Source organism: Rosa rugosa, chromosome 1 (assembly GCF_958449725.1).
Source record: "Rosa rugosa chromosome 1, drRosRugo1.1, whole genome shotgun sequence".
Taxonomy (NCBI): domain Eukaryota; kingdom Viridiplantae; phylum Streptophyta; class Magnoliopsida; order Rosales; family Rosaceae; genus Rosa; species Rosa rugosa.
This window is the reverse complement of record NC_084820.1, coordinates 38,726,181-38,751,687: the sequence shown is the minus strand read 5'-3', so window position 1 is coordinate 38,751,687 and position 25,507 is coordinate 38,726,181. Positions and strand designations below refer to the sequence as shown.

Here is a 25,507-nt window from a genome sequence, read left to right as displayed (position 1 = left end):
TTTTTCTAATCTTTTATGATATCAACCTTTTTTGATACCCAACATGTTCATTGTAGTTGTTGAATGTGATTTTTGTTTTTTTGTTTTTTTTTTTTTTCAATTGTGATACTTCGAACCCTAATAGCAATAAAAATGATTTATGAAACCCTAAAACTCAAATATTGTGGTCTAACCCTAAGACCTTGAACCATACTAAATTTTATCTTATTAATTAATTATTCTCATTAATTTGAATTTATATTATGGTTCAAAAAAAAGGTTGAACAATTGAATTTCAATTGAATGATTATAGATCAAGACATGCATTGACCAATATTGCTACAATATATGTTAATCGGCGAAAACAAAATTGATGAGAATAATTACCGATAAACATCAAGTGATCTATATTGTATATTTATGTTGTTGGGAGATTAGGAATGAGAACAAACTCGCCAGACAGACTAACAATAATTTATTTGAGTCAATTTCTATTAGAAGATACAACAAGTTATTATTTTGTTTTGTGTTTGGGCTGCATTTGTTTTATTTATTTTTGTTTTTTGTTTTTGTTTTTTTTTTTACTTTTTTTTAATTTTGTATATCCTAGGAAATCTGTAGAAGTCATTCATAATAAAGTATATGGATTTTCATGAATCAATAAAAGTCTGTTGCTAAAATCAATGGTTTTAAGAAATCCATAACAGTCTATCAACTTTTTAAAGAGTCTGTGGACTTTTCAAAAAGTCTGTCATTTAAAAAAAGTCTGCACAAATCCAAATACAATACACCCCCCAAACTACTAAATGGATCACAACTAACTCCACTATTCCAGCTTTGTTCCACTATGGACGCACACACCATTTCACGAATCCAAAAATCCTCAAACTTAAACCGTCGCTTCCTCCGTGGTCTTCATTTCCTGGTTTCTCGTACCTCCAAAAGAATGGGCAAGTGGTCAGACTGATTAGGGTTGAGGTGTAGAACCCTAGAAGCAAGAAACATCTCCCTCCAACCTTGAGAAGTGACAAACCTATCCAAATGGATCTTTATAACATGTCCACTGCGGATTCCTTGCCAAGTAAACTTTGGTCCCACATAGAACAGATCAGTAAGTTGACAGAACTGTAATGCTTCACGTAGCCTTGCCATCTGCCTTTGATTTCGCACAACCCCACCTTCCTTATTAGAAGCTGATGTTATCTCATTCAAGTCTCCTCCAAGCACCCAAGGAAGTGTACTGTGTAAACGCAACGTCCTCAATAAAGACCATTTCCAATTTAGGTTGGCCATATAAACCGGTAAACCTCAATAATAATAATAATAATATAATAGTTCTGCAAGCTCTAATTAAACCTTGGAAGAAAAGGAAAAAAAATTACTGAAGTTTGCAAGAATCGAACCCAAGACCTGCAATGTAGGAAAAAAATGTCAGACTACTGCACCATGCAAGCCGCTTGTAATACTGGGTAACTCTAACAACTTATAAAATAAAAAGTTTACTGGGTCACGGGACCCAATGTGCCCCTATGTGGCTCCGCCACTGATGGCTCTCCTACCACCACATTTATATGACTGTCTGAAAAAGACTAAGTGATTCAACACTTATTAAGTGAATCTCAGTTTTTAATATTTGCAGTCAATGTCTTTTTTTTGTTTTTGTTTTTTTTCATAACAAAAAATTTCAATTGATATTATGCAGCCGTCTAATCCTGTTAGTGCAAGTGCACATGAGTTAAAATCGGTGGAAAAGGCAGTTGATTTGTTCAAAAACAATAGACAAGAGCAAGCCAAAAAATGAGAAAGAAATAAAAAAACTGTGAGTAGAGTTTGAAAGTTAGACACGCCATGTGGCGGATCATTTGATCCAGTAAAGCGGTTCCAGAATATGCCGATTTCTGACATCGGAAATCTTCCAATAGCAAAACAGATAACTCCCAATCATTTATTACCCTATCCAATCACAAATGTCCATGCCGCTTATGCACCGATCCCTATGTGATCAACATTCCACGTCCCTTTCCAAAAAAAGAAAAAGAAAAAAACGTGTCCAGGACTTCTTCTCAAAAAAAAAAAAAAAAAAAAGAAAAAGAAAAAACGTGTCCAGGACGACGTCGTTATCCCTCTCCTACCCGTTACCCAACTTGCGCGCCCAAATCCCATCTTTTACCCTTCTCTCTCTGACTCTCATTTCTCATATAATATATAAGCACAGACGCAGATCCTAAACCCGAACCCGAAACTTGACGATGGATCGGGTGACGTGGCGAACCCAAGTGCTCTCGAACCACCTCCACCGCTCCTCCGCCTCGTCCGCTCTGACGGCCAACCCGTGCGTGGGGTTTTCGCCGCCGGAGCTGGCGGAGCGGTTCGAATTCGAGACGAAGGAGATGCGGAAGCTTCTGGACCACCACAATCTGGAGGAGCGGGACTGGCTGTTCGGGCTGATGAGGCAGAGCAAGCTGTTTAATCCGAAGGAGGCCGGCGACGGCCGGGTGTTTGTGTCGCCGGACTACAACCAGAGCATGGAGCAGCAGAGGGAGATGACCCTGAAGCGGATTGCCTACTTGTTGGATCGCGGGGTTTTCAGAGGTTGGATGACCGAGAAGGGGGTTGAGGCTGAGTTGAGGAAGTTTGCGTTTCAAGAAGTTGCTGCGATTTATGATCATTCGCTCTCTGTCAAGATCGGTGTGCATTTTTTTCTATGGTATATCACCTTTTTTTTTTTTTTTTTTTTTTTTTTGTGAAGAATGATATGGTTTGAGATTGTTATGTATTAGTCAATTGGAGTTTGTTAACTGAGGTAGAGATGATTGGTTGGTTTACATTCAATTGGAGTTAGAAGCAAAATTCGTAAATTTCTTGGATGCCGAATATTTAAGAAATGTATAGCTCTTTGGTTTTTTGGTGGAGAGAAGAATCTAAGTTGAGCTCAATATATGTCTTTTATATCAGTTTGATCTAATTTTGGATTGTTTATTTGGTAAAATGCGAGTACAAAAACAAGAGGGATTAGTCTCTTATGTAACAGAGAATTGTTGTTTAATTCTTGTTTTGGTTGGAAATTCAAGGGGGTAATTAACTAATTGTTATGTCATCATTTGGTTAATGAATTTCAGGGGTGGTTCCATTCTGTTCTTTGGCACAAAGCGCCATCACGACAAGTGGCTGAGGGACACTGAGAATTATGCAATCAAGGGCTGCTTTGCAATGTCTGAGTTAGGGCACGGCAGTAATGTATGTAGTGGTTGTTCAATCATTTGGTCTGCATTTGTGGGCCTCTACATGATGCTTGTTTGCCTTTGTTAAATTTTCACTAATTGCTTCCGGATTGATGTTTACAGGTTCGAGGAATCGAAACAGTCACCACTTACGATTCAAAAACTGGAGAGTTTGTCATTAATACTCCTTGTGAATCTGCTCAGAAGTATTGGATTGGAGGGGCAGCTAATGTAAGGGTCACCTTTGAAATGTAGTGCTGTGCATTCTTCATTTCTTCCCCTGAAGTTGCCTATAAGTTTCCTCCTTCAGTGCTGACTCTATACTGATATATTTCTTTTCCTGTTGATGTTTAGCATGCCACACACACTATAGTCTTTTCACAACTCATCATATCCGGGACCAATCAAGGCGTCCATGCATTTATAGCCCAGATCAGGGATGGAAATGGGAACATCTGTCCAAACATCCGTATTGCTGATTGTGGTCATAAAATTGGTTTAAATGGTGTTGATAATGGTCGAATATGGTAATTTCATGTTTCTAGCTTTAACTTTGTTCGACTGTTAATGCCAATTGCATTCTTCTCTTAGCAGAAACAAACATATGACTTGAAGGATTTTAAAATGTGTTTCAGGTTTGACAATGTCCGAATCCCCAGGGAAAATTTGTTGAATTCAGTAGCAGATGTTTCCGCAGAAGGGCAATATCTGAGTGCAATAAAAGACCCAGATCAGGTAGTTCTATTTCCAAATGGGAATTATACTTGTTTCACCCCCGACAGGTTTTTTTTTTTTTTCTTTTGTGTTCTTTTAAGAAAATCAGTTCTTTCCATTTATCCTTCTTTGTTTCTTTAATTCAGAGATTCGCAGCGTTCTTGGCTCCATTGACATCTGGACGTGTAACTATAGCAACCAGTGCAATTTACACAGCAAAGGTAATTTGTAAGATTGGTGCCTGTTATTTTGTACAAATTATTCTTGCATCTGCTGGTATTTTTAAGGGTTATTCTTGCCTAGTGGAATTTCCATCGTTGACATAATCATTTCTTTCACTATGTTTAGATAAGTTTAGCAATTGCCATAAGGTACTCTTTGACAAGGCGGGCTTTTTCGGTTACACCAAACGGACCGGAAGTTCTATTGCTTGATTACCCAAGTCATCGACACCGGCTCTTGCCTCTCCTTGCAAAGACGTAAGAACTCCATGCCACTGTAGTCTTGTTTTAATTAGACAAGGATCGCAACAACAGTTTTGCTTGAATAAAATTATATCCATGCAGTCCCTTTAAAAAACTTGTTTCTTAATGTCTAGCTAAATACTTCTTACTCCATTATAGTTATTAATAGCTGTCCTACTCCTAGATTTTGCATATGATTATCTTCATGCATTGGTATTGTATGCAACTCAGACAACCCATGGTATTCGCTATTTTGATACCTATGGTGTTGAAAGATTCTGAAGTTCCTTTGTAGTGTTTAAAAAAAGTAAATAACACGTTTTCTGCTCTAGATCTTGTGCTTAAGGGTCTGGATTGGTGCAGTAGAATTTAATATATTGAGGGATAACTGCTAATCCTTGTTAAATATTAAACCCATTCTATTTCTTCTTGGTTTTATTGTAATATTAGTATTCTTCATGTGCTGCAGATATGCTATGACTTTTGCTGCAAATCACCTAAAGATGATCTATGTTAGGAGGACTCCTGAGTCGAGCAAAACCATCCATGTTGTTTCAAGTGCATTCAAGGCTACACTTACCTGGCATAACATGCGAACTCTTCAGGTCAGGAACTGCATTGAAAACTCATGTTCAAATTTTCTAATTCTCCTCCCTTAAATTTAAAAACTGCGTTCAAGCCATTGATGTAAATATCAGGAGTGCCGTGAAGCCTGTGGAGGGCAAGGTCTGAAGACTGAAAACCGCATTGGTAATCTGAAAGGTGAATTTGATGTGCAGTCTACTTTTGAGGGGGACAATAATGTTCTGATGCAGCAGGTAGTGCCAAGTATAGTGTTTTGTTCAAACTGCAGCATTTTTATTGATATGAATTGTCGGCAACTGAAGAAAGTTTTGTCAATGAAAACATATAAAAAAAAAAAAACACAAACATTGTATTTCGAGATGTGGTGTGTGTTCAAATGGTTTATTAAAAGCCTTATGAAGTTATGATACATAATTATCGGAATAATAGGAATGGCCTTCTGCTTTATGTCCTCCCAATTCCAAGTTTGTTATGTTTAAAATTGATTGCATACTTCATACTCACTCAGATTAGTCAGTTATGGCATAGTTTCTCTGAGAACCATGCCAAAATTTGAACCTCTTGGAATAACTTGTATAAGCTGTTGGTTCTGCTGTTATATTACAGGTATATATAGAAATTGCTTAGGGTCATATGTTATTAGTAAGGAGGAATATGTTTATCAAATCATGGGCAGAGCCATAAATGGTGAAAATATGCCTTTGGATAAATTCTATTTAGTCAGTTCAAGATTCATCAGAATTACTTATAAATTCTACTTTTTGGTCTGACATCAGAGTTATTTCTAAAGCAGTGGAATATTTTGGGTTTTTAACACAGGTCAGCAAGGCACTTCTTGCAGAGTTTATAACAGCTCAGAAGAGAAGTAAACCGTTTAAAGCTTTGGGATTAGAACATATGAATAAACCTTGCCCTGTCATTCCATCTCACCTTACAAGTTCTACTCTTCAGAGTATCGAATTTCAGGTGATATAGTTTTTCAGAACTTGTGGTTTATGTTCGCATCTATTGGATGCATCGCTATGTTTAGATTAGTCATGTCAAAACTTTTAAAAGTCTCACTATTGTCTAAATTAGATGGATGCATTTTGCTTAAGAGAGCGGGATCTACTGAATCGCTTTGCTGTGGAAGTGTCACAACGACAAAAACAGGGAGAAAGCAAAGAGTACTCGGTTCTTCTGGTGAGTACTGTCTTCTTTTCACTACAACTACCCCTCTATCTCTCTCTCTCTCTCTCTCTCTCTCTCTATCTCTCATTTCATTACTCTTTCCGGTTCCAGAGTTATCAGCTTGCAGATGATTTGGGAAGAGCTTTCTCAGATCGAACAATATTGCAAACCTTCATCGATGTAGAGGCAACTGTACCTGCTGGTTCACTGAAGGTATGAGTAACAGTTATTGACCTTGTGAAAAACTGCTACTGCACTTGTGTCGATAGGACACTCAATTGATGATGAGGTTCGAATATCTAAAACAGGTTCTGTAGTACATATGGTGCTATATAGTTCGTCGTATATGACTAAAGGAGTAGGGTTTATGAATAGATGGAAGATAAGAATGCATTCTCAGGTCTTGTTGTGTTTTTGAGTCAAAATTTCATGCTTCACGTTTCATGCTTGGATACTGAAAGTTTGAGCTGGCTTTTGGCCAAAAAAAGAAGAAAAAAAAGAAGAGAGGAAGCAAGTCTGTTTTGGATTAATTGCAACGTGTAACTACCCTTGAGTCATCAATTTTTCAGAACACATGACATTATAGAGAAGGTTTTGAGTTGCTTTTGTCCAAAAAAGAAACTACCTGTATTTAAGATTACTTTACATAATGTAACGTCTGTAACTACCATTGCGCCATAAACTGTGTACATGACATTGTAGTGAGAATGTAAAATAAATCCAGTAACTGATCGTTGTTTGTTTCTGCTGCAGAATGTCTTAGCTACGTTGAGGACCTTGTATGCATTGATTTGCTTGGAAGAGGATGTGGCATTCCTCCGATACGGGTACTTATCAACGGATAATGTTGCTGCCGTGAGGAAAGAAGTAAGCAGCCTCTGCAGAGAGCTACGACCCCATGCACTTGCCTTGGTCAGTTCTTTTGGCATCCCTGATGCTTTCCTCGGTCCCATAGCTTTTAACTGGATTGAGTCAAATTCATGGTCTTCAGTTCAGCAGCACTAGAAAATTCACAATTTACTTCTTTCTCATTGAAGAAATATCAAAATGTTAGAAAAATGCTGTAATAAGATTAGCATGTATGCCATTATATTTAAATTAATGATGGCTACTACTCTGAAGTGTTAAATAAGAAATGTTATGGTTGTTTATATCTTTAGTTTCAGTGGGATCTTCTTCCATTCTACATCAATCAAAACCAAACCAACTTGACTGCAGAACACTTATGTGCATATGAAGTACATCAACATATCATTTTTGTGTTTTTCATTTCAAACGAAGTAATACCAAGGGAATATATGATTCATTTTCTAGGCTTATTTTCTAGGATCTGTTTCACATGAAATGATTTATGTTTGAGTAAGTGATAGACGGCTGCTGGAGAGTTTTTGTTCAAAATCATTTATACTGATGAGGGATGTATGGATTCTTGAGTAGAGAGGTGCCCTCCTGGATCCCACGAGTGAATAGAAAGTTGGATCTACATTATATCTACCTGAATCGAGATCAGAGAAGAGAGCCGGCAAGCGATAGCTGCTGCGTCTTCTGAATCTGTGGGGTATGGATGGTGCACAACGAAGTCCTGGTCAGTTAGTCCTCAGGGTGGTTAAACGTGGCGGCATAGTCACACTAACCTCGCCATTGAGGAGTCATAATACATAACTTATAATTAATTCGTATGATCTTTGAATGCCATGCCAGCAGCTTTTTGGACTTGTTTCGAGCCCCTTGATTTTTCATAAATTATAGGGGATTGAAATTGGTACCCTTACTTTACCCCCCCCCCCCCCCCCCCCCCCCCCCCCTCTATGAGTAAATGAATATGTACATAGAGGGAGTGTGGTTCAAACTCCGAGAATTACGCTGACATAGGCAAAGTTTTTGCAACCCAAAAATTGATCGATGACTTCTAAATAGGTCTCTCTCTCTCTCTCTCACATTTAGATTAGCATCGCTCATCGCTTACATATGTCATGATATATCTTAGTTGTATGCGTCTATGCGAATCTCATGACAGGGAAGTATAGTTAAGAAAGGATTCTTGGATGGTTAAGACAAAGCAGTGTTATCGTTCTTTATCATTTTAGCTTAACGAATTATGAAGTACAATTCAAAATTTTACTTGGACTTGTTGCCAGCTGATTTTTGGATAATGAAAACTTTCATTAAGGGCCCAGCTGATGCTCTCGATCATTTGGGATGCCTTCTTGTCTATATCGATTAAGAAAAGATTCCAGCAGCTCAATAGTGACAAGTGACAACAGTACCTGTTCATATCATCGAAAAGAAATATCCTGCTTAATCAAAATCATTTTAATCGCAGAACAACACCAATTAAACACATACCATTCACAATAGTTTCAAACCTTGATCGATTTACATATATATGAACAACTAGGGATATCAGTGTATCTCTCTCCCCTTTATTATCTATTGTTGCTCAAAAATTTTAATGCCACTAAATCATACAATAAAACTAACATAACCATGAAGCTAAAGGGAATTTAACTACATGCAGCTGCAGGAAAACCAACAAAAGTTCATCCAAATCAATTTGTGTTGCGTTTAAGCACGGCAAGAAAGAGAGTTGCATCCATTGACTCAAAGATGGAGGGATTCTCTTCAAGTTTCTTGCGGTACAAGTCAAAGAGCTCATCTAAAATTTCATCTCCAAATTGCTGCCTGAACAGTCCCTCCATAACAGCTCTGCCGTGAGATGCAATTAGTTGGGCACTTTCGGTGACATTGCCAAGTTTTGAGATCTTACGTAAGTTTTCCATACCCTCTATGCTAAAACAGCCATTTCTTTCTACAGAAGCTTCCAGTTCTTGGGGAGACATATAGTAAATGGGTATATTAAACGAATCTACCTTCTCCTCGCTAACTACTCCCTGCATGCATAAATTGAAATCACATTAGCAGCAATAAGGAACATATCCTACTATAATTAAAACTTAGAATCAGAAATATATCGTATCAAATTAACTTAAATCAGGGATAGTTTCCTACCTTCCTAGCCAAGTCCATGAGGCAAGACCCTAATAGTTGATAGGTCATATTTCTAAAAGATTGGGAATGATGTGTATCTTGAATGTGACCTGGAATGATAAGTACCATCAATCCTCCACAGACAATCTCTTGTGCCCTGGCATGCAGGAAGCACGCCATGTCCTCAGCATACTGAGCTTCAAATGCCCTCACTACTGCATCTGTAGAATTTAGGTAATGGATTCGTCCTTTGTTCCAAGCAGGGCTATTTTTATCGAGTACCTGCTTCGGTACCCTTGAAAGCCAATGAATGGCGTAAGAAGAGTGAACAAAGTGAACCGAAGCTTTAGGAAATAGACGACCATAGAAAGAACCGGGCACACCCATTGCATAGTATTGTCTGTTGGGAGGGAGGGACTTGAAGAGCATGTTAAAGTCATTTGGGGTATGATCATTAAAGAAAACTTGAAATTGAGGGATTTGGGAATCAAGCAGCCGCCCTTGGCTTTGATACTTGAGCTGCACAGCTTCAATTATGTTCCCAACTGCAGAAAGCGTATTTGGCCCAACAGAGCAGCCTAAATCTGCAATGCTAAAGGTGTTGGAATTAGATAATGTGATGTTGTCTATGTCAAGCTTTTCTGCAATAGCCATGTTCACAACTTCTTGGGCAGCACCTGCAACTCCTTTCTGCACAAGCAGTAGAATTGTTGATATACTAAATTTCATTTCATTTAGTTTATGTAACTACTACATACTATCATAAAAGAATCCAAGCAAAAGAGTTTTTAATCAATAACCATGCGAAAGAAAACTTTTGCTTATACATGTAAGAGAACATCTAATCAATTCTTATAGTGATGGCTACTTGTAAATAGGCCGGGGTGTAAATGAGCTAAATCAAGACAAAACCAGGGGGCTTAGATTCGGCTAAACTGATTTCGACCTAGCCTAATAAGTTGTGTTTAATTTTTTTTTTTTTTTGGTTCGTTGTGTTCAAGTTGCCTCAAACAGGTACTTATTCAAATTCAACATTGGATTGATCGATTTTCTTGTTGGTTAATTAGCTTGAGTAATGATCGAGCTTGACCTTAAATTGTCTTGACTTGGCTCACGGTTAGGACATGTAAAGCAAAGCTCTAGGCCGAGTCAAGCTTAAGTTTCAAGCTTGGGACAACTTTCAAATCAAAATAAGAAAAAAATTAATTGATAATCTTTTTAATCTAAAGAGAACTCCATGCATTACTTTCGAACCAGTTGAACTAAACCCTAAAGCCCGCCCCTTGTGTTTGGTGATAATGTATGAGTGATATAACGAACTTTACGAGCTGAGGAAATCTAAGCTAAAGTTTGGCTTGTATCTTAACGAGCTGATAGAGTGAGCTTATCAGGAACACGGGCGAGGTATATCGAGTCGATGTACAACCCTACTTGTAATCATCCTAACTAGTGAACAACAATAATAGTAATGTGTGGTATACTACGAAACAAACCTGGTAACTGGAGTTCTTGGCATAGCTGTTGGGCCCATCTCCACCTTTCATTGGATATGCTTCAACCATTTTGCTGAGTTCCTCTATGGCCATCTCTGTCTCTCTCCCTCTCTCTTCTTCAATTCTCTCTCTGTGTTGGGAGGGTAATACAAGTATGGTATGTTGTATTTCCAATATCGCTGTTACTATATAAGCTACAGCTACTTGATGCCAATCCAGGCCAAGATATTTGATCTGTTTTATTACTTGTCTGGCGGGGAAGACCAGAAAATTAATTTAGCAGAAGAAAACATAACAGGCCTTTGGTGCTGATGCACTGTAAGACAAATAGCTAGTATTCGTCTCTTAATTTTTGTAAAAACAATAAGTTGAGTCGACTCTAATGTTTATATTTTCTGTAGCTTACAGACATGGAACTGCAACATTCATACTCTTTGTTAATAGTTTTGGACAGCTATGTGATGATGGTCATCGGCATACCTTCTTGACCATATCTACCTATCAGACAACATTCTAAGAGCTTAATTAACTGAAGTAATAGTACGTACGTGACAGAGAATCTTTTAATTATTTAGGGACATAAAGACTTATTTAATCGTTCAAGTTCACAGGACCGAGATTACTTGGGAAACACAGCTCTCAAGTATCTCACGTAGTGCAGATCTTACGGTTCGTGCTCGTCCTCTCAGCTTGCGGGGGAATGATAACCAAGAAGATAGTCCAGGTTCATTGCATTGATTAGTGCTTCAATCACTCTGTGAATCAAATGGCAGATCCTAAATCAAAGAGTATCAATTTCTTGTATCTGCTTTCAATTCAATATATTCTGTAAATCAAACAGTTAGTTCTTACCTTAGATAGAATATAGTCCTTGTATAAATCTAGGCATTGTACTGTAAAGCAATTATCAAATACAAACAGATTATTCCAATCTCTTCCTCTGTTCTTTATATGATTGATTCGTTAAATGATCCACTGTATGCAAGAAAGAATCATTTCATGCATATACAGTCCAAAATGTGGTATTGCTAGGAATACAACGAATCGATACGTGAGAATATTCATCATCCCTGGCAGCACAAGGTTGATCGCTCGGGTCACTTAATTATCTCTACTGAAACACATACAACAACTTTACCTTGTTTAAGCACAATCAAGAACGTTGAAAAAGTTTGTGACTGATGGGTTTCTCAAGGTGGAGCGTCAGCAAGAATATGAGAAACCCAAGTGGATTATTTGTTTTCCTCTCTCCTATTGGAAAAAATAGTACCATACATCTCAAACCTCTAATATAGAAAATGTCGTACTGTTGGAGAAATTTTCAAAATATAATAATAATTGAATGAAGTAATTTGACCAGATTCAAATGACACAAATGAAAAGGTACCTTACCATTTGAAGGGGTACATATACTTCTATATAAATGAACCATTCTCTACAGAGTGACACAATCTCAGAGAATACTAAAAAGATCCTGAGAAGATCTAGGCCTCCAATATTCACCAGTTTCATGTTTTCTTACACATAAAACTACTAGAAATTAATAGTGCACAATTAGTTTCTAGTAACCTTGAGCCATCTTGTAAACCTTCTTTTGAGTGTTTTAGGTTGGTTTTTGTGAGTGCAAAATGAAGAACAACAACAGCATTGTGCTGGGTTTCATTGTATCCTAAGGCAAATAATATCTTAAGGAAAGCGTTGCTACAACGTGCTTTAGAAGCATAAACTCTCTTATGATCCATACCCACAAATTTGTTCTAACATTCTCTTATGATCCATACCCACAAATTTGTTCTAACATTGCACAAATGAAACGTACATGGGACTTGATTTCATTTGGACTGGAAAAACGTACAAAATAAAGACTCAATTTCAGTTGAAAGAAAATCTATCCGTAAATAGGATCTCTCTGCAGATTTACACTTTTAATGGGAAATGGTAGACTGTAAAAATATGGGGAACAAAAATGCAGCGAGTGTACTAGTTGTTACTTGTACCTGGAGCATTATGTGAACGCGATTTAGAACCACTGGCCTGTTTGTCACATACCCTTTTTAAACTTAGATTCCTCTATCTATATTAAACTCAAAGTTTCTGGTGTAGCATCTGAAATTCTGAATCATTATTAGGTCACTCTTCAATTAAAATATTGGTCGGAGAAGCAGGCATGTGTGTACAAGCATATATGTACAAATTATCTAACAGGCTATATATATATATATATATATATACGGCAGGCATCTTGGGGTCAATAAAATATAGCATCCAGTTCTTTAGGTTCAAGTATTAATTTGTACTCAGTGATTATCTGCATTACAAATTATATTATCACAAGGAGATGAGAGCTCAGTTCCAACCACTACATAATCTAATATTACTCGAACTTTTTAACTATCTGCATAACTTAATAAACTTAGCAATGTCTCAGTTAGCACTTATCAACAATTTGTCTTATGTTGAGGAAGCATCAATGCATATTTAGGATCATGATTCTTCACAACTTCGGTACATAAATTCAATATATCTTCTAGTTATTGATCATGAGAGTACTGGTTCAACAAAGCTAAGTTAAGATGCTGAGTGCAATATCAAAAGAAGAGTTCCTCTTCCTTGTTAAGAAGTATTATGATGTTCTCATTGTTGCACTACTGTTTTCTATCGGAGTTGCATTTTTCGTCTCTAAATTAGCATGGAGAAAGGTCACAGGTTCCAGAGGTCACATCCCTGGCCGGTTGGGGTTACCCTTTATAGGTGAAACCATTTCTTTTATGTCAGCAACCAATAGCACAAGAGGATGCTATGATTTTATCAGATTCCGGCGAATATGGTTAGTTGATATTAATTTTTGATTTCATGAAATATAATACAAAATAAGTGTCTTTCATCTCCAAGAAAATTAGAACATATATTACAAACTCAAGAAAAAGGGTGATTGGCTATTTATACAAACTTTTAATTCAAAGTACCTCTTAATTAATCTCTGCTTCTATAACATCACAGCTGTTCATCTCCAAAAAAAAAAAAAAAAAAAAAACATCACAGCTACTAGTAATTAAGTTGTAGTAACCTGCAGTTGAAGCCTGAAGGGTCCAATTTTTGTTTTTGTTCTATATATATGACTGGAACCAATCGAGTGGGTGGCTATATGAACCACTTGAAGTTGATGCAATTGTTGAAAGAAAAAAAGAACTTTAAATTTCATTGATGCAATATTGATGACATTATTTGATTTTTCATTTTGTCAATAATATGGAAGTTAGAATTGATGATTGTGGTGAAACTAGGTATGGGAAGTGGTTCAAGACGAGAATTTTTGGCAAGATCCATGTGTTTGTTCCAAGTACAGAGGGTGCAAAAATGATTTTTTCTAATGATTTTGCTAAGTTCAACAAAGGATATGTGAAATCAATGGCAGATTGTATTGGAGATAAAAGCTTGCTCTGTGTCCCACATGAGAACCATAAAAGAATAAGGCGCTTATTATCAGATCCTTTCTCCATGAATTCTTTATCTTCGTTCATTGAGAAATTCGATAGAATGCTGTGTCAGAAACTGAAGAAACTAGAACAAGGTGGGAAAAGCTTTTCGGTGCTTGACTTCAGTATGAGGGTAAGGCTTCTTTGCTACTTAATTTGGTATACATAGTAGATAGGTTAATCAATTAGCTTACTGCTCTCTGAAATCGGAATATATCTGATATGCAGATGACATTTGATGCGATGTGCTGCATGCTAATGAGTGTCACGGATGAGCCCTTGCTAAGGCAGCTTGAGAAAGACTGCACTGCAGTCTCGGATGGAATCTTATCTGTTCCTGTCATGATTCCAGGCACTAGATATTACAAAGGCATCAAGGTAATGCAAGCTGCCTAGTCATGGAGGAAGGGAAATACGAGCTAGCCAAGAACTCAATAGCCTAGTCCTATATATGTGTTGGTCCACAAATGTATACCTACATTATTGACCAATTCTCGAACAGATTAGACTTGTGCAGTCAGAGTGTTTGTCACTTAAAGCCATGAACAAACTAGTGTGGCTGGAAATCAACAAACAGTGCTTGATAATAAAATTCATCAATTTTAAATTAGTAATTTTAGTGTTTTGTAGTATCTGAATAGTGCCTCTTGTAACTTAAACAGTGTACGCTAAGAGAATTGTTAACACTGCAGGCACGCAGACGTCTCATGGAAACCTTTAAAGACATGATTGCCAGAAGAAGGAGTGGGAAGGAGTGGCCAGAACCAGAAGATTTCCTACAGTCCATGTTGCGAAGAGACTCATACCCTCCCAATGAAAAGCTGCAAGACTCGGAAATCATGGACAACCTAATGACACTTATAATTGCAGGGCAGACGACCACTTCAGCTGCAATGATGTGGAGTGTCAAGTTTCTGGATGAGAACCAACAAGTCCAAGACATTCTTAGAGTAAGCCTCCCTCTCAGGCCTATCTATATGTCCGCCATTGGTTAAACGGATTAAAATTTTCTAACCACATGACATACCAGTTGATGTTTACTTGTTATTACATCGGTTCCAACTGGCATCTGTTATTGGGGATTGAAATTGGCACCCTCTATTTTACAAACCACACCCCCATCCATGAGTAATTTTCCAATAGACATGTGCATGGAGGGGGGCCGGTGTGGTTTGTAAAACAGGGGGTACCAATTATTAATCAATTAGTTGTATCATATGGATGTGCTCAGAAATGAGATACCTTGTCAAATTACTGATGACTGGTGGAGGATCTGGGAATTTTTGTCTATTGAGGACAGTAAGACTAGAAGGTGCATTCTCGAATGAGATAGTTACAGCGCTCCTCCACGTTACTGCCCCTTGTACAGACTCTTTGGGGGGTATTTAAAGTTTTCGACCATCATTCTGCCCTCATAAAATTGCAAAATACTGCAGATGTGATCATGTGAAGCTCTTTCATAGCTTTTGTAAAAATTTGACTTGGGACAAATAATTACCTGTCTTTCTAATCAGCATATCTGCAAGATTCGCCATAAATAGTGTTTCGGTAGTAACTACTTCCTCGTCTTCAAGATAACATTTCACGAATAATGAGCAAAAATTATATGAATGTGCAGGAGGAACAACTGTCGATAGCCACATCCAAGCCCGAAGGAGCATCAATTACCCTCGAAGATATTAATAATATGTCCTACTGTTGGAAGGTAATGAGCTTGGATTTAGCATAGATCCCAATCAGGTTGAATCATTTTACATATACAAAGAAAATCAGAGCTATTTTTAATTATTCCAGGTTGTGTGTGTGCATCTGTTCTTTTTTCCAGGTTGTTAAAGAAACAGTAAGGATGTCAACTGTGGTTATGTGGTATCCTCGAGTTGCACTCAGTGACTGTACTATAGAAGGCAAGCTAGCTTTAAGTATTTCAAACTTCTTTCAACTACTAACACTAATTAAGCTAATAGTTATTGCTAAACATTCGTTTGATCGATCAATGAAGTTGTGATTGCATATTTGTTTTCGCAGGTTTTGAGATAAAGAAAGGGTGGCATGTGAACATTGACGCGACATGCATACACAACGACCCAGATTTGTACCCAGACCCGTCCAAATTCAACCCTTCTAGATTTGATGTACGTAACGATTCGATCTCAATCTCTCCTCCATCTCCTCCTCTTCATTCAATTTCCATGAATTCTCTAGTTTGGTGGGAGTGATTTCCATTACCTTGGCATAATTGAGAGAGTGATTAATTATCCTTAATCAACCCATGTGTATTGCAGGAAATGCAAAAGCCATATAGTTTCATACCATTTGGGTCAGGACCCAGGACATGCTTGGGAATCAATATGGCCAAGATGACAATGATGGTCTTTCTTCACCGTCTAACTACTGCATACAGGTGAAGTGACACTGATACAAAGCTAACTATTTTCATCTTTCTATTAATGGTTCTCAAATTCATCTTCTTCTTCCATAACTATTGTGCAGGTGGACAGTCGATGATCTTGATACCAGTCTAGAAAAGAAGGCCCATATTCCTAGACTAAGAAGTGGTTGTCCCATTACCTTGACGGCGCGGCCTTGTAAGTAAGGGAGTAAAACTAGTCGTTGTTGTATCTAAAAACATTTCTGTACGTATAATCCACTCTTCAACTTTTCTTTGTACTATTTAACTCGATCGTTTGTAAGGTGTCACGGTCCGTACATTGGGTATTGCTCGGACACATTACGAACTAGTTGTGGGGCTCGAATTTGGAGCTAATTAAAATGAGTGATATTGTCGTACCCCCCCCCCCCCCCCCCCCCCCCCCAAAGGGATAACATAAAGCCGTACCTTCTACATAATACAATTCTCTAAATAGAGATGATAAACAAATGCTAAATCTTGCATGGATACTACCCAACCAAAGTAAAGACGGGAGAGGAACCGTGCAAAACCATCAGCAACTTGTAGTCCTTGTTCTCCACAATATTGTTGCTCCTCCTTTTAAGACATAGTAATCCTTTGGTCAAATACTCACCTCCTAAGAATTGAAGGCCGGAATGAAACTAGTACAATTGCGAGATGCCAAGAATAGAGTAAATAGAAGCAACTGCATGCTTTTTGTAGGAATGAAAAGAAAGCTTAGCATACTCCTTGAATGAGATCTGTTATACCATATTGACTGGTATCTGTTAAATTCTGCTTGGATGGATATCAAGCTTAGAGGAATAGGCTTAGATAGAAAGTTATGTTTAATTTTAATTTGATTAAAGTGTTTTTATCACAATCAGTTTACTGAAGTTTGAGCCATTTGACGTACCTGAAAATTAATCACTGACATACTTTTGGCAACATCCGTTAATAACACAATTAACTCCTCCTTTTTATGAAGGGCATTTTCATCTTTCCCTCTCAAATGTTATTATCCTAATTACTTCTCATGTTGCATACACTATTACTATTTATACTTTATATTTTTAGTTAGTGGTCGGTGACTAATTATCTTGATTAAAAAAATGATGCATGAGTTTTGGAGGCTAGGGAAAAAAGAGAGAGGGCAAGATGAAAATACTTTGAAAAAATGGAGAAGTTAATAGTGGTATTAACGGTGGGTACTAAAAGTACGTTGAAGATTAATTTTGAGGTACTAATGTGATAGTTTTAGAATGTTCGGAACCAAAGTGTCGAATTACCCAAACTTCAGAGACTATAATTGTGACATTTTCTCTTGATTAAAACCAAACTATAGCAAAAATGTTGATATTAGACACCCATATTTTTTATTGTCAAATTAACCGCAATGAAAACCACGCACACACCATTCAACAAGCACAATGGAAATTGAAAAGCACTAGCACAAGAAGTTTGTTGATGCAGTAAAACCCTCGAATCAAATCAAGGTAAAGAACTGCAAAGCTTAGCTCTTGAAAGTCAAGTGTAAAGCAACTCACTGAGTGAATATGAACAAGCACATACGGGCTTACAACCAACACAAATAGCTCTAACCTCGGTTATTTCTAACTAAGTCGTTGCACAATCACCACCTTGTTTTTCTTCACCTTTTGAATTGCCTCCATTCAGCTCCTTGAATGAATAGATCTGACCTTGGCTATTACGTGTGCTTCAGATGCCACTATCACCCAACTGATCTCGTGGAATACTCGGACAAGCACAATGGAATGAATGGGATGCAAATGTGTATGTGACGTGCTAATTTTCTTCAACATGAAACAAGTATATTAGCAATACCTAATTTAAGCTCTAGGTTTCCTTATGCAATCAAAAACTCTCTCAATGAAATGTGCACTCAAATAAACTGTGGGAACACAACATAAAAATGTTATTTTTCTACTATATGTGTGCGCTTAACTGATCCTAGAAAATATATATATATATATATATATATATATATTTATCAAATAAACAACTCATATACAATAACTAATCTATTGTGAGTCTAACTCACGATCTACCTCTTATAAAGGGGAGACTTATGTCACTAAATCAAATGATATTGGCTGATCTTAGAAAGTTAGGATGATTAAAGTTCTAAACCTAACTGATTTTTATTAGGAAAATATTTTTCCTAAAAGATATTATGCATTAAAAACCGAATTTATCCTAATAGAAATGATAATGCATATTTATTCAATTAAAAAAAATTAATATGCAACTCAAGAAATCAGTGAGTAGTAATCTTGATCACCAAGACGTCCCCTTTCGAAAATTCACGATAAATATGCATTGACACCACTTGGGGTTGAAATATGGCTATCAATCCCAACAACACAATCAAGAAATTAAGATGCTATGATATGCAAGAAATGATTTACCTTTAAGAGCTTCACAGAGTCAATTGAGGTCTTTCTCTTATGTTAAAATAATTTTAATCTTCACCTCAAACACACATAGTTTTAACCTACGCCTAATGATCGGACGAATATTTTCTATGCTTTTAGTGCATTTCTCTCTACATTTTACTTAGTTATTCCCTTAACAATATCATTTCTAACTTACTTTGTTGTAATTAGGTACATTTGAGCTCCAAACGCAAAAAATGAGCTAAGGAGAGCTGGAAATGAAAGAAATGAAGGCAAGGAGGAAATGAAGCTCAGAAATGGGAAAGAAATGGAGAAATGGAAACTTTCCTAATCCAAAACAAGAAATCCCAGTCGAAGAAGGAATCCTAATGCAACTAGGAGTGAGCTCGGAAAAATGGTGTTCAGAAGTGAGAAATGACAAGAGTCCTAGTTGGACTAGGAAACCTGATGACACTAGGAGTCCTGGTGGTGCTAGGAGATGCTGTGGCTTCAAGATGACTCAAGATAGTTCAAGAATGTTCTAGAGTGCACAAGGAATTTCGGCAACAAAGGATTGGGCTTTGAAATTGTCCAATAGAGAAGTCCGGCCCAAAGATTGAAGCATGTGACTTGCACATGAGGTTCTAGATCATTCTTGACGTTTTGGAGGAACCCTAAATCGATTATTATTGGTTTTTGCCGAAAATTAATAGAAGATTCATGAAGATTTCGGCAAGAGTCCAATTAGGGTTATTTTCGGATTTCTTTGGATATCTTGGAGAGAAAATAGAGGAATAAGAGTTGAAATATGATTCCTATATCCAAGGAGGCCAAAATATGGTCTAAATACATGGAGAATTTCGGCCAAAAGAAGTTTACTTGTTCTCTAATTCAAATAGAATTTTCTTATTGGCCGAATGATGTTACAAAGGAGAATTCTTAGGAAACCCTAGCTCTAGGCCGTGCACTATATAAAGGAGGGGATAAATGCCGTGCAATTGATCTCAAAACCCTGAATCAAAAATCGCAAAAACCTCCCTTTATTCTCTCAAAGTTTCGGCCTCTCCAAGTGTTCAAGATTTTGAAGCCGTGAAGAAAGTTCTTCCTCCATCCTCCATCCTTGCCGTCCATCACCTTTGAAGATCTTCTTGCGTTCTTGAAGCTCCTTTAAAAGTGTAACCATGAACCTTAATTCTTGTTTTCGGTTTTCTTTATCTTGTAACTTAAAAATCAGATTCTATAGCGTTCTATGTTTTTGGTTTTCTTGGATGATGCGATTTCATGTGAGATTAAAGTATTTGTTTTGATGTTTAGTTTCCAATAGCCTTGAAGCATGAATTCGTTTTAGGATTTTCAGATTTATAGTTTTCGAATTCTTTATATGTTCTTGAATGTTTGTTGATTTTGTTCTTCAATCCCATCTTTCATGTTTCGATTTCTTTGTTGACCAACTTAGGTTTCGAGTTGCATGATTGAATTCATAATGAGATGCTAGCGTCCTAGGTCTTGTTAATTAAAGTGAAAAACCTATAATTACTTAGATAAATCAACAAAGAGAATTGCATGCTCGATTAGCGTTCTAACTTGTGTGTTTTTCTTAAATCAATCAAACTTTCTAAGTGTTTAATGCGTTGAATATGTTTGTTATTGGATTGGTCACTCATTAGCATAACATGTTTAATAGGGTTAACTATGGTGCGTTCATCTAGTTAATTTAACTAAGGAAAGTAAAAAGAACTTATGCATGCGTTCATGGTTTGTTCTTGATTGATTTCATTTAAGTGTGTGTTTGATTCGAAAACTATGATTTGTGTTCTTGGATTCGTGTTAAAGGTTGTTAACTTCATCTCTACATCTCATCCGTCCATCTTATCTTGATTCTTGGTTGATTGGTCATTGTAATTAGTTAGTTAGATAATTAGTTTAGAAAACAAAACAAATTTCGAAACCCCCTTACTCTTTGTAAATTTTCGTAAATATTGTGTAAATATATTAATATTCTTTCTTTGATGCTTAAATGACAGGAGCACCCTCAATCCCCGGATAGAACGATCCCTACTTGCTATATACTAACAATTGACAACAGGGTTAATTTTGAGAACTCATTTTGAGCTCATCACCTAAAACTTGAACCAAATCACCGTCGGGGCTCGGGCACATCACGTCATGTTGTATCAAAACTGTATCAGACGTATATCACAAAAATACATTTTCACTTAATTTTACCACAAATCATTCTCGAGCAGTGTTCTAAAACTCGGCCGCCTAGGCAGCGCCTAGGCGCTGGGCGGTGGCTTTCCGACTCGAGGAATGCCAACTCGGTACTGTTGGGCGGGTAAATGTTCGGCGGCCGCCTAGGCATTTTTAGGCGGGTCTAGGCAGGTCTATGCGGGTTTTAGGCGGGTCTGGGCAGAACGGATTTAGAAACCTGAAATTTTTTCAAGATCATGAATTCTTCTTTGTTCTCTGTAAAACATGTCTTGGTGAGATCAGATTGCACTCAGAGTGGATCAACTCCGCTTCTAAATTTCTGACCCAGAGTGAAATTGAGAATAGAGATGGAGGGGGAGAGAGAGTGTGTGCCTTGATTTCGATCGAGAGAGAGAGAGAGAGAGAGAGAGGAGCGGCGAGGAGAGCAGGAAAAGGGAAAACTTTTTGTTCTTTATTTATCTTTCCCGTATTCTCTCTCTGACAGAGAATACATAAGAAATCAATTAATCTTTCCAATGGCATCCTTTCCAATGTTCCCCCACCCCTTAATTCATTTATTAACTTAGAATCGTCAAACATTGGAATCTGAAAATAAAACATGTTATTATAGAGTATCTCATTATTCTTCTTTATTAATTATAATAAGTCTTCATATATATTTTGAGTCTATATATACTCTTATTTATATTTTTATATGCTATAAAAATGAATTAAAAATTAAAAAAAAATGTAAACCGCCTAGGCGCTGCCTAGTCACCCGCCTAGGCGCTGCCTAGTCACCCGCCTAGGCGTCTAGGCGCTAGTCCCTTGGTCACCGCCCGACTAGCGCCTAGCGATTTTTCGAACCTTGCTCTCTAGAATCTGGCCCCCAACGTCATACTATATGAAAGTTGTATCAACAAAACATATTTTTACTCAATTTTGTTCCAAATATCCTTAAGGGCTCAGGCCCACCACATCATGTTGTATCAAATCTGTATCACACTGGTATCAAAGCTAGATCAAATGTATATCACAAAAAAAAAAAAAAAAATCATTAATTTTCACTCAACCTTACAACAAATCACTCTCGACATGTGTATCACAAAAACACATTTTCACTCAATTTTGCCTCAAATCACTCTTGCGCTTCGGGTTCGCCACGTCATACGGTATCAAAGCTATATACAACGTGTATAAAAAAAAACACATTCTCTCTCACTTTTACACCAAATAACCCTCGGGACTTGGGCCCACTATGTAATGCTATATCAAAGCTGTATCAAATGTGTAAATGTAAAAGTAAAATGACAATTGGAATTGGTCTACTCATTTCATTTCATAGTCCCTTTATATAGGGAGAGAATTACAACGGAAATATCAATTACAATGATGACAATAACTACTGATTGGTCCTTGATCCATGCTGATTGATGGTGATTGCTAATTACTTGATTCCCTCTCCGTCAATCACTTTGACGAAGGCACATAATGTGTATTTCCTTTAACACTCCCCCTTGTGCCAAGTCAAAGATGAAATGGTGCATGAGTTGTTGCCTCACTAAAAACCTTGCCAAGTAACAATAAAAACCCTGTGGGACAAAAATACACCTTGGTCGAAGGAAAAGAGCACAACGCACCTTTTACATTTGAGGATGACATGTGTGTGTTAGACTCCCCCTAACGTCCACACCTCCCCCTGATCCTTACATTAATCAAGGGAGCTTGGAAAGTCTTCACATTCCTATGCTTTTCACATGTTTCTCAAATATGGCCTTAGGCAATGATTTGGTGAACAAATCTGCCATATTCTCCTCAGACCTTACTTGATTCACTTGAATCTTGAGGAGGGCCTGTGTTGCTGATTGTAGAAAAACTTTAGTGATATGTGTTTTGTATTATCACCCTTGATATGCCCTAGCTTCATTTGTTCGATGCAACCTACATTATCTTTATTAATGCAAGTAGGCTATTCAGTGGTAGAACTCAAACCACTAGTCCCTCGAATATGTGTGATGATAGCTCTTAACCATGCACACTCATGAACCGCCTCATGTAGAGTAATGATCTCTGAGTGGTTCCAGGAGGTAGCCACACGGGTTTGTTTGGTTGATCTCCAAGATATCGTCGTGTTCCCACTGGTAAATACATAACCAGTTTGGGAACGACCTTTATGTGGGTCAGAGAGATACCCAGTATCAGCAAAACCAACCAAAACGTCATTTGGCGTTTCGGTGTAGGGAGTGGCGCTTTTGCCATCAACATTTCCTTTAGGGATTGCAGTTCCATCTGCGGTCCCTCTTGTCTCTCTGTAGGGAAAGAACAGTCCCAAGTCAATGGTTCCTTTTAGGTATCGAAAAAGTTCTTGATACCATTCCAGTGACGCTGCGTTGGCGCTGAGCTAAATCTAGCTAACAAGTTCACTGAGAATGCAATGTCTGGTCGAGTACATTAGGCTAGGTACAATAATGCGCCTATTGCACTTAGATAGGGAATTTCAGCTCCCAACACCTCTTCGTCATCTTCCTTTGGACGAAATGGATCTTTCCTTGCATCCAAGCTTCGACCGATCATGGGAGTGCTAGCAGGATGCGCTTTGTCCATGTTAAATTGCCTGACTTTTGGACATATGCAGACTGGTGGATTAGTATTCCACAAACTCGGTGTTCTAGTTCAAGGCCTAGACAGAATCGAGTTTTCCCAAGATTCTTCATCTCAAATTCAGATTTCAAGTAGCTTGCGGTTTCTCTTATTTCATCAAGAGTACCTATTATGTTCATATCATCGACATATACTGCTACAATTGCAAATTCGGAACTTGTTTTCTTTATGAATACGCAGGGGCATAATTCATCATTCTTATATCCCTTCCCAATCAAGTAGTCACTTAGACTGGTATACCACATCCGCCCGGATTGTTTCAATCCGTAAAGTGAGCGTTTCAACCTAATTGCAAACGCACTCCGTGGTTTAGAGTCACTTGACTTGGGAAATGTAAGGCCATCAGGCACTTTCATATATATCTCTGAATCTAGATCCCCATAGAGATATGCAGTAACCACATCTATGAGCTGCATTTCCAGTCCTTCAGAAATTACCAAGCTAACTAAGTAGCGGAACGTTATAACGTCCATTACGGGAGAGAATGTCTCCTCGTAGTCAATTCCAGGGCGTTGTGAGAAACCTTGCGCCACAAGGCGAGCCTTGTACCTTAGGACTTCATTCTTCTCATTACGCTTTCTGACAAAGGCCCATTTATGTCCTACAGGCTTTACACTTGGTGGGGTTAGCACTACCGGACCAAATACCTGTCTCTTTGTCAGAGAATCTAATTCTGCCTGGATTGCTTCTTTCCATTTAGGCCAATCTGCTCTTTGTTGACATTTTGCAATAGAGCGTGGTTCGATATCATCGTGCTCTATGATTCCTTGACCAACAGTATATATCATCAATGTGTATGGAAGATCTTTCTATCAACTCATACGCACTCTCATAATCCTCTGAGATTTCTTTGTTCTCTGGAATCATTTTAAACATCGGAGCGTCCTCCAGTATTGATTCATGGACATAACTATAATCAGAGACAATCTCATAAGAGGGATTCTATACATTGATGATTGGTTTGTGCCTTACTCGCCCTCTTCTTCCTTGGGTGAGTGTCAATCGAACCAAGTGGCCTCCCCCTCTTCCTTGGGGAGCCACGGCCTCAACCACACCTCCACTAAGTGTGGTTGCAGTACCTCTATCTGCGGCACCGTGCCCCTTGTTGGGGACTTCTAACCTTGCAGGCACATTTGCAGCTGGTATATGTGATCTCGTCACTTTTGCGATATCAGTAAACGCATCAGGCATCGAATCTGCTACGTTCTGAAGATCGATTATTCTTTTCACTTCACTTTCACTTTGTGGAGTGCGGGGATCAAAATGAGACAGAGTGGGGACAAACCACGACAATTCCTGTCGTTCCCTTGGAAAATCCTTTTTCCTATCTCCCCCTAACGACGGGAAGACTGTCTCATCAAAGTAACAATCCTTAAATCTAGCGGTAAAGAGATCACCTGTCAAGGGTTCCAAATAGCGGATAATTGTTGGGGATTCGTATCCAACATAAATACTTAATCGTCTCTGAAGACCCATTTTGATGCGCTGTGGGGGCGCAATAGGCACATATACTGCTCAACCAAATATGCGTAAGTGTGAAATGTCAGGCTCATATCCAGTTACCAACTGGTACGCAGAAAATGGTTGGCTAGCTGTGGGTCTGAAACGAATAAGTAAAGCTGCGTGCAATATTGCATAACCCCAGGCAGATATAGGCAGGTTGGTGCGCATAACCAATGCCCTAGCCACCATCTGTAGCCTTTTGATGGTGGCTTCTGCGAGACCGTTTTGTGTATGCACATGGGGTACAGGATGCTCTACATCGATCCCAATAGACATGC

At 37.9% G+C, this 25,507-nt stretch overlaps 3 protein-coding genes across 3 annotated transcripts; 2 read left to right on the top strand and 1 right to left on the bottom strand.

The window, feature by feature from the left end:
* Nucleotides 1–2,172: 2,172 nt before the first annotated feature.
* On the top strand, nucleotides 2,173–7,292 carry LOC133724849 (acyl-coenzyme A oxidase 3, peroxisomal-like). The gene is made up of 13 exons (XM_062151729.1): nucleotides 2,173–2,686; nucleotides 3,099–3,216; nucleotides 3,324–3,431; nucleotides 3,555–3,727; nucleotides 3,836–3,935; nucleotides 4,061–4,135; nucleotides 4,263–4,393; nucleotides 4,848–4,983; nucleotides 5,077–5,196; nucleotides 5,783–5,929; nucleotides 6,041–6,145; nucleotides 6,245–6,346; nucleotides 6,887–7,292. The coding sequence occupies exons 1-13, from the start codon at nucleotides 2,229–2,231 to the stop codon at nucleotides 7,136–7,138; spliced, it is 2,025 nt and encodes a 674-aa protein (XP_062007713.1). The 5' UTR covers nucleotides 2,173–2,228; the 3' UTR covers nucleotides 7,139–7,292.
* A 1,139-nt stretch (nucleotides 7,293–8,431) lies between these two features.
* Nucleotides 8,432–10,776, bottom strand: LOC133736942 (loganic acid O-methyltransferase-like). Its single transcript, XM_062164560.1, has 3 exons — nucleotides 10,615–10,776; nucleotides 9,143–9,811; nucleotides 8,432–9,024 (listed from the first exon to the last, which is right to left on the bottom strand). The coding sequence occupies exons 1-3, from the start codon at nucleotides 10,705–10,707 to the stop codon at nucleotides 8,683–8,685; spliced, it is 1,104 nt and encodes a 367-aa protein (XP_062020544.1). The 5' UTR covers nucleotides 10,708–10,776; the 3' UTR covers nucleotides 8,432–8,682.
* A 2,211-nt stretch (nucleotides 10,777–12,987) lies between these two features.
* LOC133736932 (abscisic acid 8'-hydroxylase 3-like) lies at nucleotides 12,988–16,883 on the top strand. Its single transcript, XM_062164550.1, has 9 exons — nucleotides 12,988–13,441; nucleotides 13,899–14,223; nucleotides 14,319–14,468; nucleotides 14,783–15,040; nucleotides 15,709–15,795; nucleotides 15,916–15,994; nucleotides 16,116–16,222; nucleotides 16,373–16,491; nucleotides 16,581–16,883. Exons 1-9 carry the CDS (start codon nucleotides 13,188–13,190, stop codon nucleotides 16,681–16,683), a joined length of 1,482 nt encoding a protein of 493 aa, XP_062020534.1. The 5' UTR covers nucleotides 12,988–13,187; the 3' UTR covers nucleotides 16,684–16,883.
* The last annotated feature ends 8,624 nt before the right edge of the window (nucleotides 16,884–25,507 follow it).

Excerpts from the sequence above, each read along its gene's own strand:
- LOC133724849 (XM_062151729.1), top strand. The coding sequence starts at position 2,229 with ATGGATCGGGTGACGTGGCGAACCCAAGTGCTCTCGAACCACCTCCAC. Across the intron at positions 2,687-3,098 it reads GGTGTGCATTTTTTTCTATG|GGGTGGTTCCATTCTGTTCT; the intron begins GTATATCACCTT and ends AATGAATTTCAG. Across the intron at positions 4,136-4,262 it reads GTGCAATTTACACAGCAAAG|ATAAGTTTAGCAATTGCCAT; the intron begins GTAATTTGTAAG and ends CACTATGTTTAG.
- LOC133736932 (XM_062164550.1), top strand. The coding sequence starts at position 13,188 with ATGCTGAGTGCAATATCAAAAGAAGAGTTCCTCTTCCTTGTTAAGAAG. Across the intron at positions 15,995-16,115 it reads CAGTGACTGTACTATAGAAG|GTTTTGAGATAAAGAAAGGG; the intron begins GCAAGCTAGCTT and ends TTGTTTTCGCAG. Across the intron at positions 16,492-16,580 it reads CGTCTAACTACTGCATACAG|GTGGACAGTCGATGATCTTG; the intron begins GTGAAGTGACAC and ends ACTATTGTGCAG.
- LOC133736942 (XM_062164560.1), bottom strand. The coding sequence starts at position 10,707 with ATGGCCATAGAGGAACTCAGCAAAATGGTTGAAGCATATCCAATGAAA. Across the intron at positions 9,812-10,614 it reads CCAAGAACTCCAGTTACCAG|AAAGGAGTTGCAGGTGCTGC; the intron begins GTTTGTTTCGTA and ends CTGCTTGTGCAG. Across the intron at positions 9,025-9,142 it reads TCATGGACTTGGCTAGGAAG|GGAGTAGTTAGCGAGGAGAA; the intron begins GTAGGAAACTAT and ends TTATGCATGCAG.